This window comes from Alligator mississippiensis, chromosome 11 (assembly GCF_030867095.1).
Source record: "Alligator mississippiensis isolate rAllMis1 chromosome 11, rAllMis1, whole genome shotgun sequence".
Taxonomy (NCBI): Eukaryota; Metazoa; Chordata; order Crocodylia; family Alligatoridae; genus Alligator; species Alligator mississippiensis.
In genome coordinates, this window is record NC_081834.1 from 39003548 (window position 1) to 39017505 (window position 13958).

General features: G+C 35.7%; 2 protein-coding genes across 2 annotated transcripts in view; one reads left to right on the forward strand and one right to left on the reverse strand.

Moving 5' to 3' along the window:
- Positions 1-3272, forward strand: part of ADAM10 (ADAM metallopeptidase domain 10) — a 115432-nt gene extending 112160 nt beyond the window's left edge. Inside the window, exon 16 of the mRNA XM_006263841.4 lies at positions 51-3272. Coding sequence (XP_006263903.1) covers positions 51-145 — 95 coding nt within the window. The 3' untranslated portion in view covers positions 146-3272. The remainder of the gene's footprint in view (positions 1-50) is intronic.
- Positions 3273-7941: 4669 nt separating this feature from the next.
- Positions 7942-13958, reverse strand: part of LIPC (lipase C, hepatic type) — a 91518-nt gene continuing 85501 nt past the window's right edge. The window contains exons 7-9 of the mRNA XM_006263840.4: positions 11930-12050; positions 10978-11196; positions 7942-8347 (exon numbers count right to left, since the gene is read on the reverse strand). Coding sequence (XP_006263902.1) covers positions 8236-8347; positions 10978-11196; positions 11930-12050 — 452 coding nt within the window. The 3' untranslated portion in view covers positions 7942-8235. The remainder of the gene's footprint in view (positions 8348-10977; positions 11197-11929; positions 12051-13958) is intronic.

Here is a 13958-nt window from a genome sequence, read left to right on the forward strand (position 1 = left end):
ATATGTTGCAATGGTAATCATGTGTTCTTTGTGTTTATGTGCAATAACAGGCACTTTAAAGAGGAGGAGACCACCACAACCAGCTCAGCCACCACAACGTCAGAGGCCCCGAGAGAGTTATCAGATGGGACACATGAGACGCTGACTGCAGCTTTTGCCTTGGTTCTTCCTAGTGCCTACAATGGGAAAACTCCACTCCAAAGAAAACCTATTAAATCATTGTCCCCAGTCTGTCTCAGAAGAAAAAAAAAAAGGCAAGATATTATGTCCTCAAAACAAGTGGCGAAGTTTAACTTTTAACAATTGAAACTTCAAGCTAAAAAAGAAGAGAAAAATGATTTTCATACAAACATATTTTTAACCGAATGGCACAAAATCTTAGATTACCATGGTTTTTCCCCCTTCTGTGCTCTTCATTGCTGCATTTTTCTTCACTTGCAGGCAAATATGGCTCTAGTAAACTTTTATTCACAAATTGAAAAAATATATATTTTTCAACTGCCAGTGAAGGCTAGGAAGCTAGACCACCTCAACATTGGAGACATTACTTGCCAATGTATATAAATTGTTATATGCAGACATGTATTTCTAACGTACACCCGTACTTTGTGTGCAATTGTAAACAAAAAATTGCAATATGGATGTTTCTTTGTATTATAAAAACTTTCCGCTATTAATGAAGAAATTACTGTTTAATTGACATACTCAGGATAACAGAGGATGGTGGTGTATAATGGTCAAGGATTCAGTGATGCTTTACACAGCAGTTTTTGAATCAAATCAAACTTTTTTTATTATGATCAGAGTTGGTTTAAATACTCATTTCATTTTTTATCAGAACAGCTGCTAAGACATAGCATACATGATTGAATGCTCTTAGAGTTGTGTAAAGCAAGTGTTGTGCAAACTTTGCCTATGCCAGAATGTTTCAAAATTGCATTTACTATGTTTCCAGTTTTTCATAGTTCAGCATACGTATTTTTAATTTTTGTCTGATTATTCAGTTAAATAATGAATAGTTGGATGAAATAATTTCATGCTTTAGTAGAAAAATATGCCTGTTATACAACTTGTTTTTTAATGATTACAACCAGCTTATTTGGGTTGTTTGGATATACTTACTGTATGATAATTAGGTTCCTGATTCTGAGGGATGTGGAAAAGATGAAAAACTGTTGTTTTATTATTATTTTTTTTTTAATTTATCAAATATATTGATAACTTTTCAGCCCGATACTGTTAATGGATAACCACTAAAATACAATAATTTGCCCAGCTACATAGCTGAGTTAAATTGTAGTTAGGCCTACTGACTGTCTCTAATTTTTTTTTTCTTTTACAAGTAGTGAAGTTCAAACAGCGCAATGTCCCATTCCAAAGTTTTTGGGTTTTTTTACAAATGTAAATAATTGGCATTTTTAAAAGAGAAAACAAAACAATTGAATGTCTTACTATGCTTACTGCTATGCAGGAAATGAAAGGGGGGCATTACAAAATGTATAAGCTTCTTATATATTTATTGCTTATTTTCCAAAAGCACCAAGCTAATTAGAGGCAAAAAGCTATAATTTTCCTGGCTTTGCTTAGGAGAAAATTTACTAAAGGTTGGACAGGCTTCCTGTTGTGGTTTTTTTTAAGAGTATAAGGTTTACACAATCATTCTCATAATGTGACGCAAGCCAGCAAGGCCAAAAATGTTACAGAATATAATGGGATCTCTTCCTTGTAAACTTGTACAGTATGTGGTGACTTTTTTCAAAATACAGCTTTTTGTACATGGTTTAGAGACAAATTTTGTACATGAAACCCCAGTCCAATAGACTATATAAATAATTCTAAATGATCTTAACTAGTTAGAAATGTATGTAGTTGCTTTTAAATCATTTTAAATACATTTGTTTTCCAACTGTGCAAAGATTGGAAGTGGGTTTGCATTTCTAAAATGGTGACTTTTATTCAGCAAGAGTTCTTAGTAACTTGGAGTGTGGTAGACTTTGGAACATGTAAATTTTTTGCCTGTAATGTTATCCTGTGGTAGGGTTTTGGCAGATATATGCTGCCTATTTTATTCTAAGTTAAATGTTTTCTGAACAGAGCAATGTGCACTGAACTCTCCACTGCAAGACGAGATGTGGTAAAACAAAAAGAAAGATCAAGACAAATGAGATCTAATACTACTGTCAGTTTAATGTCCACTGTGTTTTATACAGTATCTTTTTTGTTCACTTTGGAAATTTTTACTAAAATTGCAAAAAATAAAGTATTGTGCAAAGATATGTAAGGTTTTTTGAAACTTGAAATGCATTAATAAATAGACTTGAGGAAATCCATTTTGAAGGTTCATTTGCTTTTTAAAATCTAAAAGCAAAATGGAGTGTATAAACATTGCTGTCTTTTAATTTTCCTTTCACTACAATGAGCAAGCATAATTGTGCTATCAGTGCACCAGAAAGAGTTGTTGTCCACATCCCCTAGTTTGAGCTTCGCACAGTAAGTACAAAGAGTATATGTTCATTTGTGCAAGGAAATATGTTGACTTTTTAGAAATGAAGGCCTAACTTTTTTTTCTGTGTTTATTATGATCAAAGTATTTTTAACTTATTCTCTGCTGTTATATTTAAAAATGAATCTAATTCCTGTCAAAGTGTTTAAGGTACAGACCTCTGTTGTCAGTTTGGTGGTTATCCTGTGAAATTTTTGCTTTTCTAAAAAGTTATCTTAATTATTCTAACTAGCATAAAATTCATTTGAAGATGCTGCTAATGAATAAGGCTGCTAAAAGCATTATGCAAAACACCTTTCTACTGCATATAGTAAAATGTCTATCACATGGGTATGTCTTTCCATCTTTTTTGTTCACATTCTTGTATCTTAACTTCTTCATAACTGATATCATTTTAAAAGAAGAAAAGTCTTACCAACCACATGTTTCATTCAAAAGGTGGTGTTGTCTAAGCAATGCCTGCTCAGCCTTTTTGTTTTTTCCCCATAATTGAAAAATTTAGCTGAGGAACTCCTAAGTAAGCTTTTTGATAACAGCATGCTAGCAGACCCATCACCACAATTTTTGAAATCACTACTTCCCATGAAAATTAAATTGCATAGTAATGACAAAGAATGGTAAGAAGTGGAAGTGGAAATGCAGCATCTTTGGAGATCTACAACTTTTTTAGGTGCCTAAGTAATGATTTAAGTGTCTGAATATGCTCAGAAATTGAAAACTTTTGTCAGCACCTAAAAAAAATAAATAAATTGTTTAAATTGTTCTTGGAGATCTAAAAGTGTGGCTTTATTTTTTTAAAACTAATATCTAACTCAGTATCCCTAAGATAGTTATTTAAATGCAATTGTCTTCATGTTTTCCTTTAAAATACGCTATTTATAAAATGGCTGTCTCTGTAGGAGAAATGTTCAACCAAACTTGTGTGACTCTCTCAAAGCAGGGCTTCATGCAGTTCCCTCCATGACTTGACATTTCTTTCTTGTCTATTAAAGCAACAAAGATACTACAAATCTATGGCTTAATCTCACTTTTCATTAGGGTACCAAACTTTCACAAAGCAGAGAGGAGCAAGTTCTGATTTTGAATATTGCTAGGAAAATAGTTTACAGGGTTGATAAAATGCACTTTTATATGTCTACGGTATGCTTATTTGACACGTACAGAATTTTTTTTTTTTTGAACCAGTGGTTTTAATATTTGGAGTGAGATGATAGTAAACTCCAGCGAGCAAGAAGTGAAGCAGCACTAACAAGCATGTCATAATCACAGTTGCAGTGTTAAATGGAATTAAGATATCTTTATACCCAACACTCTAAAAGTATCTTCTTATAAACATCCCTGGGCGTTCTTATGCTTTTAATAGAAAATATTTGTAGTTAATACAAGCATTATACGTTGTACAAGAGAAGTTGGACTTTCAGATATGTGGCAACAAAATACCTTTTAAAGTTTTTGTTGGAAAGAATTGGACATCAGATTAAAGAGAGAATAAGTATGTTGCTTCATATTTGCATGTAGCAGTCTGTTAAAGCATCTAAATGCTGCTCTTCTTTTTTTGTTGGTTTTTGGTTTTTTTGCTTTTAGCTTTTAATGATTTTCTTAAATTGTCAACAAAGTTGTGTTCTAGACTAGTTTCCAGGCTGAGTATAGTAGCTTCTTTATTAGTTGAATAAAAGGACTTTTTCCCCAGCCAATTAGGGAATCACAAGATACGTTCCCTTAATGTTCAAGCTTCAAAAAACTTCTGTAGCATTGGCATTGTCTACCTGGTTCTCCAGTCATAATCGCTGAGGTCAAAAGTTTCTACGGAGTTCTGTTTTCCCAAAGTTAGGTGCTCTGAATCTACATTTAGTCCCCATGTAAATATCCTCACTTTCAGAAACGATGAGCCCCTGCAGTTCCCTGAAAAGAAGACGTTCATGTATTTTAGGATTAAAGATATCTGACTCCAGAGAGTTTAAGTGTGCAAATTGAGGCCTGTGGTTTCAGGTACCTTGCATGATATAGACCCTATCACTTGTGTAACATCTGGTGACCCTTGTTCATTAGTAGCACTTTGTCCCTAGCCATAGTAGTTTTTGTCTGGGTGCCTTTTATCAAATCTATTAAAAAGCATGCCTGCAACTTCAGCCTTAGAAAGGAATCATAATTTGCTCAGCTTGCTTTGGTCTAGTGTACTCTGACAAAACATAAAACATTTTTCTGTCTTCAAGGAGGCTGTAAGGAAATTTTTAGTAAAAGGCGAAAGATTTATAGGATCGCTCTGCATCATCAGCTCTCCCTTGAGTATTTGTTGTTACTCGGTGATTGCAGGACCTCTCTTGATCTAGTAGTACAGGCATTTACAGTGACATATTATTGTAAATTCCTGAGATTTCTCTATTGAAGTATATTGATATGTGGCTATTTGTTTGGTCTACTTACTCCATCCACTACAATGACTTGATGAAGTGGGGGAAAAAAGGAAATGAATATTTTCCTATAAATTATCATATCCTCGTCAAAGCTTCTTCAGAATTGGAGGTGGGTCATCTGATAAATTATTTGAGAACTGGAGTTGAACAGATTTTTCAAAGTATATTAACAGAAAGTTTCTACCAGACAGTCAGTTCACTAGGAAACCAGATAGACACAAGTATGAGTAGTACCTCTTTATTTCAAAACCAAATAGACAAACTTTGATTTACAGTAGGAAAAGTAACAGTCATCACTTCTCTGAAGAGTAATCTCGTCTTAAGTCTGTCTGGATGATGTAAAGTATCCTTCAATAAACTTCTTTCTGGTTTTCCTTTACTTACCTTGGACTACGTTTGGAATATCTAGAGCCCTGCTCTCTGGAGGTGTGAAATCTTCTTTCAAGTGAAAAATCTCATATCCTCACCTTTATTCTGACATGAGATTCAGTACAAGATGGGGGAAAATGTGCAGAAGTGCACTAGCGCTTAGAAATCCAGGTAGCGTTTTATGATAGTAGCTTAGGTCTTGCTTCAGAAACATTAAACCCAAAAGGTGGAGGGTCTGCTGATTTGAGAGCAGTGACCCTTTGGATTGTACTATCCCCAAATGTAATCCTGTTGTATTATATAATTTCCCCCAAATTTCCCCTTTTTTACAGAAAGTTTCAAAGGCTCCAACAAGGAAGAATCCAATTTAATATCCTTGTAGTGGTCAGTTGACACTGGTGATTTGGGTACTTAGCAGTAGAGTTGGCAGCTGAGCTTCCAATATACCCATATCTGTGTTCAGCCTTTTATTTCAAGTTTCTTTTCATCATGTTAGTCTAGCATGTTGCTTGATTTGACTTTTGAATATAGTCACTATAGTCCTTGGGGACTATAGTGCTCTAAATTTCTGTTTTTTCCCCTCTTACTGTAGAAAAGATTTGGCCCAACATAGCCTGTATCAGCCTGTAGAAAATGTGGGTGCTTCTGTAAATAGGCTAGTACAGAGAGTAAGGGCTTCCTAATCAGACTGAATTTGAATTTTATACTTAGATCCCTGTACACCAGTTCATTAGGATTAAGCAACAACACCAGGAGCTCATCACATCCTAATGCTTCCTCATTTATTGAGATCTGTTAATGCATAAAACTAACTCTTTAGTTTTCAATGCTTGGATGCTTATCTTGCTGGGGTGATCTGACCCCAGCGGACTTCCTGCCCCCTGGGCAGGGGGCTAGACCTGATGATCTTGCAAGGTCCCTTCCAGCCCTAATGTCTATGAAATTTTTCTGCCACATATCCATATGCTTTCTGGAGTTTGAATCTGGTTCTTTAAGCACTGATTATAAAGCCCTTTGAGCAAACTATAATTTTTCCCTAATCAGGGTCTTCTTTCTAACAGCCTTTTTTTGCCAGATTGCAACCCAAAATTGGAGGACCTTTAAGGGAGTTGAAACAAGGAAAAAAAAAACCCCCAAAACAACAAAGGAAAAATTTAAAACAAAAGAACAAATCTTTAGTGTGAATAAAAGTTATGAATGGCCAGCAAATTTTCTCTCTCATACTTTTAGGTGCTCAGTAGTTCCATGATTTCTAAGATAGTCCTTTCTCGCATTTTTCAATAACTCAATTTTTCCTTGGTAGTCATTTCTGTCCACTTTTTTAAAAATTCTCCATATTATTTTGCAGTGAGAGTGTTTGTTTTTTTTTTCTATTTTGTGATCACCAAAAGCCATAAACTTTGTTCTCAGTACAAAGTATTCAGTAGGTGTTGGTCTAAGTTAGTGTATTTTTTTTTTTTTCCCGCTTGGAACCACAAAAATTTCTTTCAGCTAATATGAAAGACAAGCCTATAATCAGTCATCGAACAATCAGGCTATAATCGCACAGTTAAGGACATTTATCTGTAGTTATTGACTTATTTGAGAAGAAAAGAATTTGGTTTTTTTCTTCCTGAAATTGAACGTGAAAATTTGGGATTAACTTTTATGTTCAGGTTTGACTTTTAATCAGAACAATACAGTGTATAATTTAGTGCCTTAAAGTTTTAAAACTAATAAAATTTAATAAATATCATACAATGGTAAAACATAAATTATAAATACTATAATTTTGGGAATGAACAAGTGACAAATGAAAATCTTTATTTCTGGTAACTGTATGTAATAGCCTGAAAATAAAATTTCATCCAAAAATGTAGGGTGTTTTTCCTCTTATTTGCTAGTTTAAGATGGGGGCGGGGGGGAAGGGGAATGTATATGCCTGATCTTGGATTTTCCAAATGTAATGCTAGGTTGCTGTTGAATATTCTGCAATTTGCATTAATTTGTAAATCATGTTCGTTTATTTGTGCCATAATTTTAAAATAGTGTTAAGAGTTTACACTAACATGGTGAAAAGAATTTAAATTCAAAAGTTCACTGAACTTGGCTGTGTAACAAGGACTATCAGCTGGAATCATGCTTAGCATGCTAAGCATTTCTTTAAAGCAAATTAGTTTAATTAAAATATTTAATCACTACATTGAACAGCAAAGCATTTTCCAATAGAATAAACTTTAGTGAAGCACATTATCAAAGGCACAATTATGTGGCACATAATGCTAAGTTTTATACAGAATATCTCAGTCATGAAGGATGTTCCTATCACCTTCATAACTCCTTAGGTCTTGAACTTTAGCAAGATAAAAGATCAATAGTTTTCTGTAAATGAACATAGTATCTATTCAATAGGATATTTGCTTTAAGTGGTTTAAACAACAAGTTTATTATAAGTACATTAACTTGGCTTTAGCTGATATGCTTCAATACTCAGGTTTGGGACAAGTCACCTGTGAATTACTGCACCTAACAGCTAATTTGTGGCTTCCAAAACTATTTTCATTTTACAGTAATCAAATTGTTATTTTAGGTGGTTTCATTGGGAATCATTCATTTTAAGGCACTTGTAATATAAAATCTAATATTTAAAAGACACTTCTATCAAGCATTCCTTGAAGTAACAATGTTTAGATGTCCTCTGAGCAGGTTTTCTTTCGAAGTTTAAAGCAATTTAGATCTCAATACATAATGTTAACTAAGAAAATGTCCATTCATCTCTTTAGGAGTAGCTTTAAGGGCATATTTTTAGTTTGCTGTTACCATAAACATAAAATCTAAATTTGTTTCTTTCTTGTATCTGGATCTATGAGGGTACTTCAATTTTTGTTGAACTTATGTTTATACTTTTAATTGTGATTTTTAGTCAATAAGATTTAACTTATTTTTGATAGGCAGCTTTGATTCTCTTCCTCATCTGAATTTTCTCTTTAATCTTCGAGGACGATTCTCACATCTCACAAACGTTTTCTCTTGGGATGGATGGAGGTGTATATTGTCAATACTTTGGGAACAAAATGTCATTCTAAACAGAAAACACAATGAATAAGTATAAATATTCTGTTCCTTGTCACTCTTACTGTTCTCATTTCTGATGTATATTTTTAAAAAGATACATTAATTCTTAATTTCTTGCTGCTAGTGATAAATGTACATCTGGTAACGTGGTGTTTGAAGCACGGGAGGTAGCACCTATGTAGCTAGGTTTTTTCTTGTATACAGTATCAATTCTGCATCTTATCTTTACTAGGAATTTTTTTCTAGCATTTCTAGCATTTTTTTCTAGCTATTACCTTTTTTTCAGCTCCCCCTGTTGCTGCCATTAGTGGAATGCTAAAATATTCAAGGACTTGATGGCCACCAGGAGATTAAATAGCAGGTCCTGTAAATCTGTTCTGAGTTAGCTAATGTAGTATATAAACCATCAGGAACTGGCTAGATTTTCTACACAAACATGTTCCCATTTGCTACCATGAGTGGTGCTGACATTAATATCACTATCTGGATGTTTTAGCAAGAAGTACTTTAATACAGGCAAACCCATAAGATTTTCTAAGATGAGAGAATGAAGGTTCCAAGGTAGATGACAGCTTGGTCCTTCTTGTGGGCTCCTCTGCTCTTTTAAGAAGCAGTTTTGAGAATATCTTCTGACATAAATCTCACTTTTTCCCCACACGGGGAAAATCCACTGCATGTGTCAGTCCCAGAAACAATGATCACAGTTGGAAAATGGTGTGAAAATATAGTAAACAGTATAAGTACTTGAGAAGGACAAAGAGTAGTCGTGGTGCATGGTTTGTCTTTGTCAGCATTTCTAAAATTTAAAAATTCAGTTTACTGATGCTTACTTTGCAGTTTGATCTTGCCAAGATGGTTTTAGTAAATCATTAAAAAATCTACCCACTCTTTTTTCTTTTGAGGAAATATTTTCCTTGAGTATTCCTCATGCTTCCCACTTCACCATTCCCTTGGCCCAGATGGTTTTAGTATTTCAGTAGCAGTGTTGTTCAAGTTCTCATCAGCCCCAGATTTCACAGAAAAAATCAACATTAGTCAGCACGTAGTAAAACTTTGGCATGAGTAGCCAGTGCTTCTTGTGGTGACAGACTTCCAAGGGACATTGGCTGTCTAGAATTACATTAAAAGTTTTAATGATTCTGCCACAGCCTCCAATATGATTTTAGCTCCTCCATAGGAATCCTTAGGCAGCTTAAAAATAGGTCTTTGAACTGTGTTTGACTTCTCTTGAAGCATGTTATTGGTGCATGTTAACAGAGTCAAGAACAGTAGCAAGATAAATGTTTCAATCAATGGGTCTCAAATTCCCAGTGCTTGTTACGCTCCAATTTGATCCTTCAATTTTCATACCAACATGCAATGTCATAAGTCCAGGATTAATAATTTATGGTAGGAGCAAGTGAGAGAGGCCGAGCCGTGAGGAGGAAAATATTTATAGAACATTTTCAGGAAGAAGTAAGAAAGCATAGAAGTGTTTTAGTCAAGTAAATGTTTGTATAATTTATTTTCTTCAAGTTGACAAACCTGGCAAATCTCTTAAGTCACAATTTAAACTGTCTTTCAAATTAACACCAGGGAACTGTTGCTTTCCAGACAGTTGCTGTGCCATGCAGAATCTGTAATCTGCCATCACTGACACTGGTGAGATCTATTCTCTGGGCAAGATCAGTGTTTAATTGCCCCTTCTTGTGTGCAGCCCTGTAATGCCGAGCTACGGTTACTAGGTAGGACAAGCTTTTCTCATTTAACCTTAATTAAAAGACCTATTCTTAAAGAAGTGGCAGTCATTGCAAACATTGCTGTACAGTGTCCTGGCTGGAAATGTTCTTTCCGTTAAGAACAACCAATTTCACAAATACAAGCAGCAATGTTCTCCTATTGCTGTGCTTTGTATGTTAGGGATGATCTACAGTGCTTAGATTTCAGTGGTCCTGTTCCAGAGTAGAGTGCAAAAAACCAAGAAACCTTACACTGCATTTGGAAGCTTTTACTCAGGAAAACTCAGTTCCTGTCACACCCAGAGCTGATGCTCTTAGAAGTTCACCTGGCAAAACTCGTTACATCATTCACAGCATCAGCAAACTCTCAAAACAACTGGACCAGAGTGACTGCCAAATGTGAGGGGTGGTCAGTTTACATTGTGCTCTTCCTCTGGGGGCTTTCTGATACTTGCTTATGTATGTACTTAACTCACCACTACAATGGTGGGATCTGTTAACCCTCTATTTAATTTTACAGGAGATGCTACATATATTCTTATACTACATAGGTTATGGGAAGAACACGTCAGCTACTTAAGGTTGGATGAGGGGGAGAAGAAAAAGTCAGTCCAAAAATATATATCAGTTCTATCATGAAAACAGACAACTTGAGTTCACTTAATACAATGAAAAAATCAGAGAGACTGCATAGGTCTGAAAGCTACTTTGCTGCTGTTGGCCTTTTGAGCATAATGTAAGGTGCAGTGGATTATCTCTGAAAGGAGTAATTGTTCTAACACACTTAATAGTTTTGAGGAGAGGCGGGGAGGAGAGTTTTGAATCTGTTTGAATGTAGTATTTTCAGGAGACACCTGTGCTGAAGCTGGCTTAATTACTCACAAAAAAAAAAAAAAAAAAAAGTTTCAACAACACCTACTTTTGCTGGGTTTCTCCTGCTTTGACTCGTATTGTTTTCACTATAAGTCCTGGTCGATAGATGCCCTTGCTCCAGGGAATGATAGTTTGAACTCTGTCCCAGAGATTTTCCCAAACCGCAGTTCCTTCCCATTTGAATTTGATCATCATTAGTTCACCAATATCAATATCCAGAGTGATGAGAAAAGAGTAGGTTTTGTTTCCAGTAATGCCTTCAACACTGCAAAAAGACAAAACCACCAAAGATGATCTTGAACCTGAAAATATGCTTTGTAGGAATTAAAATTCCTGTATTGTTCGGGGGAGGGGGAGTGTTAATCTGTTTTTCTTGTGAACAATTGGCACAGAAGAAGCTAATGTCTAAACAGCCCTTGGAGAAAACTTTTTCTTCCTGCTGCAGGTTTTTGCAAGATATAGTCTTGCAAGATTAGATGGCACAGTTGCATTTACTGTTAAAATTGATGTGTGACCTTGCCACTGATATTTTTTTAACTACTATAATTTATTATTTGTATTCTTGCAATGCCTGTGAACCTATCTCATGCTGGTGTGCTAGGTGCTGTACCAGTCCAGGACAAGAAGATAATCCCCGTCTCAAAAGACCTTGCTTTGATTAATGCAATTAATGACTGAGAGCTCCCCTTCTCCCCCTGGCCTTGAAGGAGTATTGATTGCTTTCTCCATGCTACCACTTTCACGAATAGTGAGGGATGAGGACTGAGCAACCAGAAAACTGAAGCACCAGGACTCAAATAAGTCTCTTCTGGGGTATGTCTGTGTGTCATATAAGGTGGTAAACTGATTATGGTGTGGCTGATAGCCCCGGGATCAGAAGCAGTGAAAGAGTATTAGTGTAAGTTCACTGCTTCTGACAGGAAGACATCATTTTATGGGAGTGAAAAACTATATGACACCAGTTTTCACCCCCATAAAACAGGGTATCTCATACTTACAGTGTGGTGGGCAAGTTTTCAACATCCTCCTTAGTGCCTATCAAGGAGACGGTGAAAGTTGGTTCTACCTGCTTCTCTTGAATTTCGTTGATGAAATGGATCTTGAATTGATAATGATAAACTGCATAGAGAAAGAAATCACAAGGTGAGAAATCACAGGGTCATAAAGGCATCATGTTTGTGTGATGTCGTTTGCATTTCAAAGCAGTAATTTGAGAATACTTCTCTTTACATTAGTTATTTTTAAAACATCAGCTTCCTGCTGTTGCCAAACAATATCAGTCCCCAGCTGCTTTCTTTAAGGGAAAAGATACTGGATGCTCTTCGTAGAGCAAAAGGCTTTTCTGTGGGGAAATATTTCAGACCTTATAAGGTGTAACACTGATTTTTTTTACATGCGTGTCTGCAGAGATCCCTGGTCTGATTGTGCTGGATTTTGTGTGGACAGTCCTTTCACGGGCTGCAAATGGTAGTGGGAGTAGTGACAGAGATTGAAGGCTCCGTTCTGCATGCCAGCCTTCCTTGCTATGATCTGTTAAAAAATCTCTCACAAAACAGATGACTCATGAACTGTTCTTGATGGCATAATGATACATTGTGCTTAACATGCATCTGTTAACAATATGACTTTGTTCAACACTTCACAATAAGAAATATGTCATTACCGCTTTGAGGTTTGGTGGTTTCTGGGAGAAGGGAGTTTAGGAAAGTCTGAACTGAAAAATTGACATTCTTGTAAAGAAGAATGTCAGAGAACTTCAGTATATTATCATGGCATGTCCTTGTGTGGCAAATCCTAGCAAACTGTGGGTCTGACAGTGTGCGCTCAAAGACTGCCATACAGATTTGAATGTCCAACTTTGTCCATTCTCATTCTGTCTGGTCAGCTTGTAAGAAGCAAATGGTGGGGATGAAGCATTTTAATGTACTGTGGAAAAGACATTGTCATAGATGACAGCATTCATACAGTGCCTTTTGCCTGAGGATTTCCGAGCAAGATGGCTCACTGTCTCCCCACTGTCTACCCAAACAATTATTTTAAAAATAATTTGTCACTAGTTGACACTATACATTCCACCACGTGTATCCTAGTTCACCTGATATGCTAATAACTGTAAGATTAAAGCCAGGCCTGCACTGATCTTGGAGATCTGGAAAGGAAATTTGTGTTACTCGCATTATAATAATTCTCAAACATCTGAATCCTAGGATTGGAAGGGATCTCTGAGCTCATCTAGTTCAACTCTTTGCAGAGAAGCAGGGCTTCCAGTTCGTAAACCATCCCAAAAGGGCCAGGAAAACTTTTAACAAGAATTAGAGGTTTATCCTGGTCACCTGGTCAAATTATGGAGCAGCTAGCCAGAATGACTCAATAGTGTTGATGTGGAAAGATATTTACTCCCCCTTTAAAACTGATGTATAATTTTTTATTTTTTATTTATTTTTTTGCTCAGAACGGCTCCAGTACAGTGGTAGGTGACTTAACCCTATTATACATACTTCCTGCATAAACCTTCGATCTTTCAGGGTAGAAGGCATTGTTAAATGTTATCTTCTTACAACTACTATATTTTTACTTGACCTGGATTGGCATTGATTTCAGGATATATTGCCGTTACATTGAAGAATAAAATGTCAAGATCAATACAGGAACAGGGTTAGAAAACATAACTTTAAGCCTTTCCTCCCCTCTTCGACATCCCACCCCCGGTTTGGGTTTCACCCATGACCTCTGTTGCATTCTTGGAAAATGTTTTAACATCACTTGATACACATTCATACATAGTTATTAGACTGTTTTTCAGCTTTATGAAAGAAAATGTTTGTTTACAGCAATGACCTTTTAGTAAATTTCTATGATTCTTTTTTCTGAAGTGTAGCTTGTCTTTAAAATAAATCAATAAATAAATGCAGTTCAATGAAAACAGCAGAGTTCAGGCTTGTGGCAAAAAAAGTCTTCCATTCTTAACCATTTCTACATATAAATCAAGCCATTGCTAGGGATGTACAAGCCCTAGAGGGTGCCCCT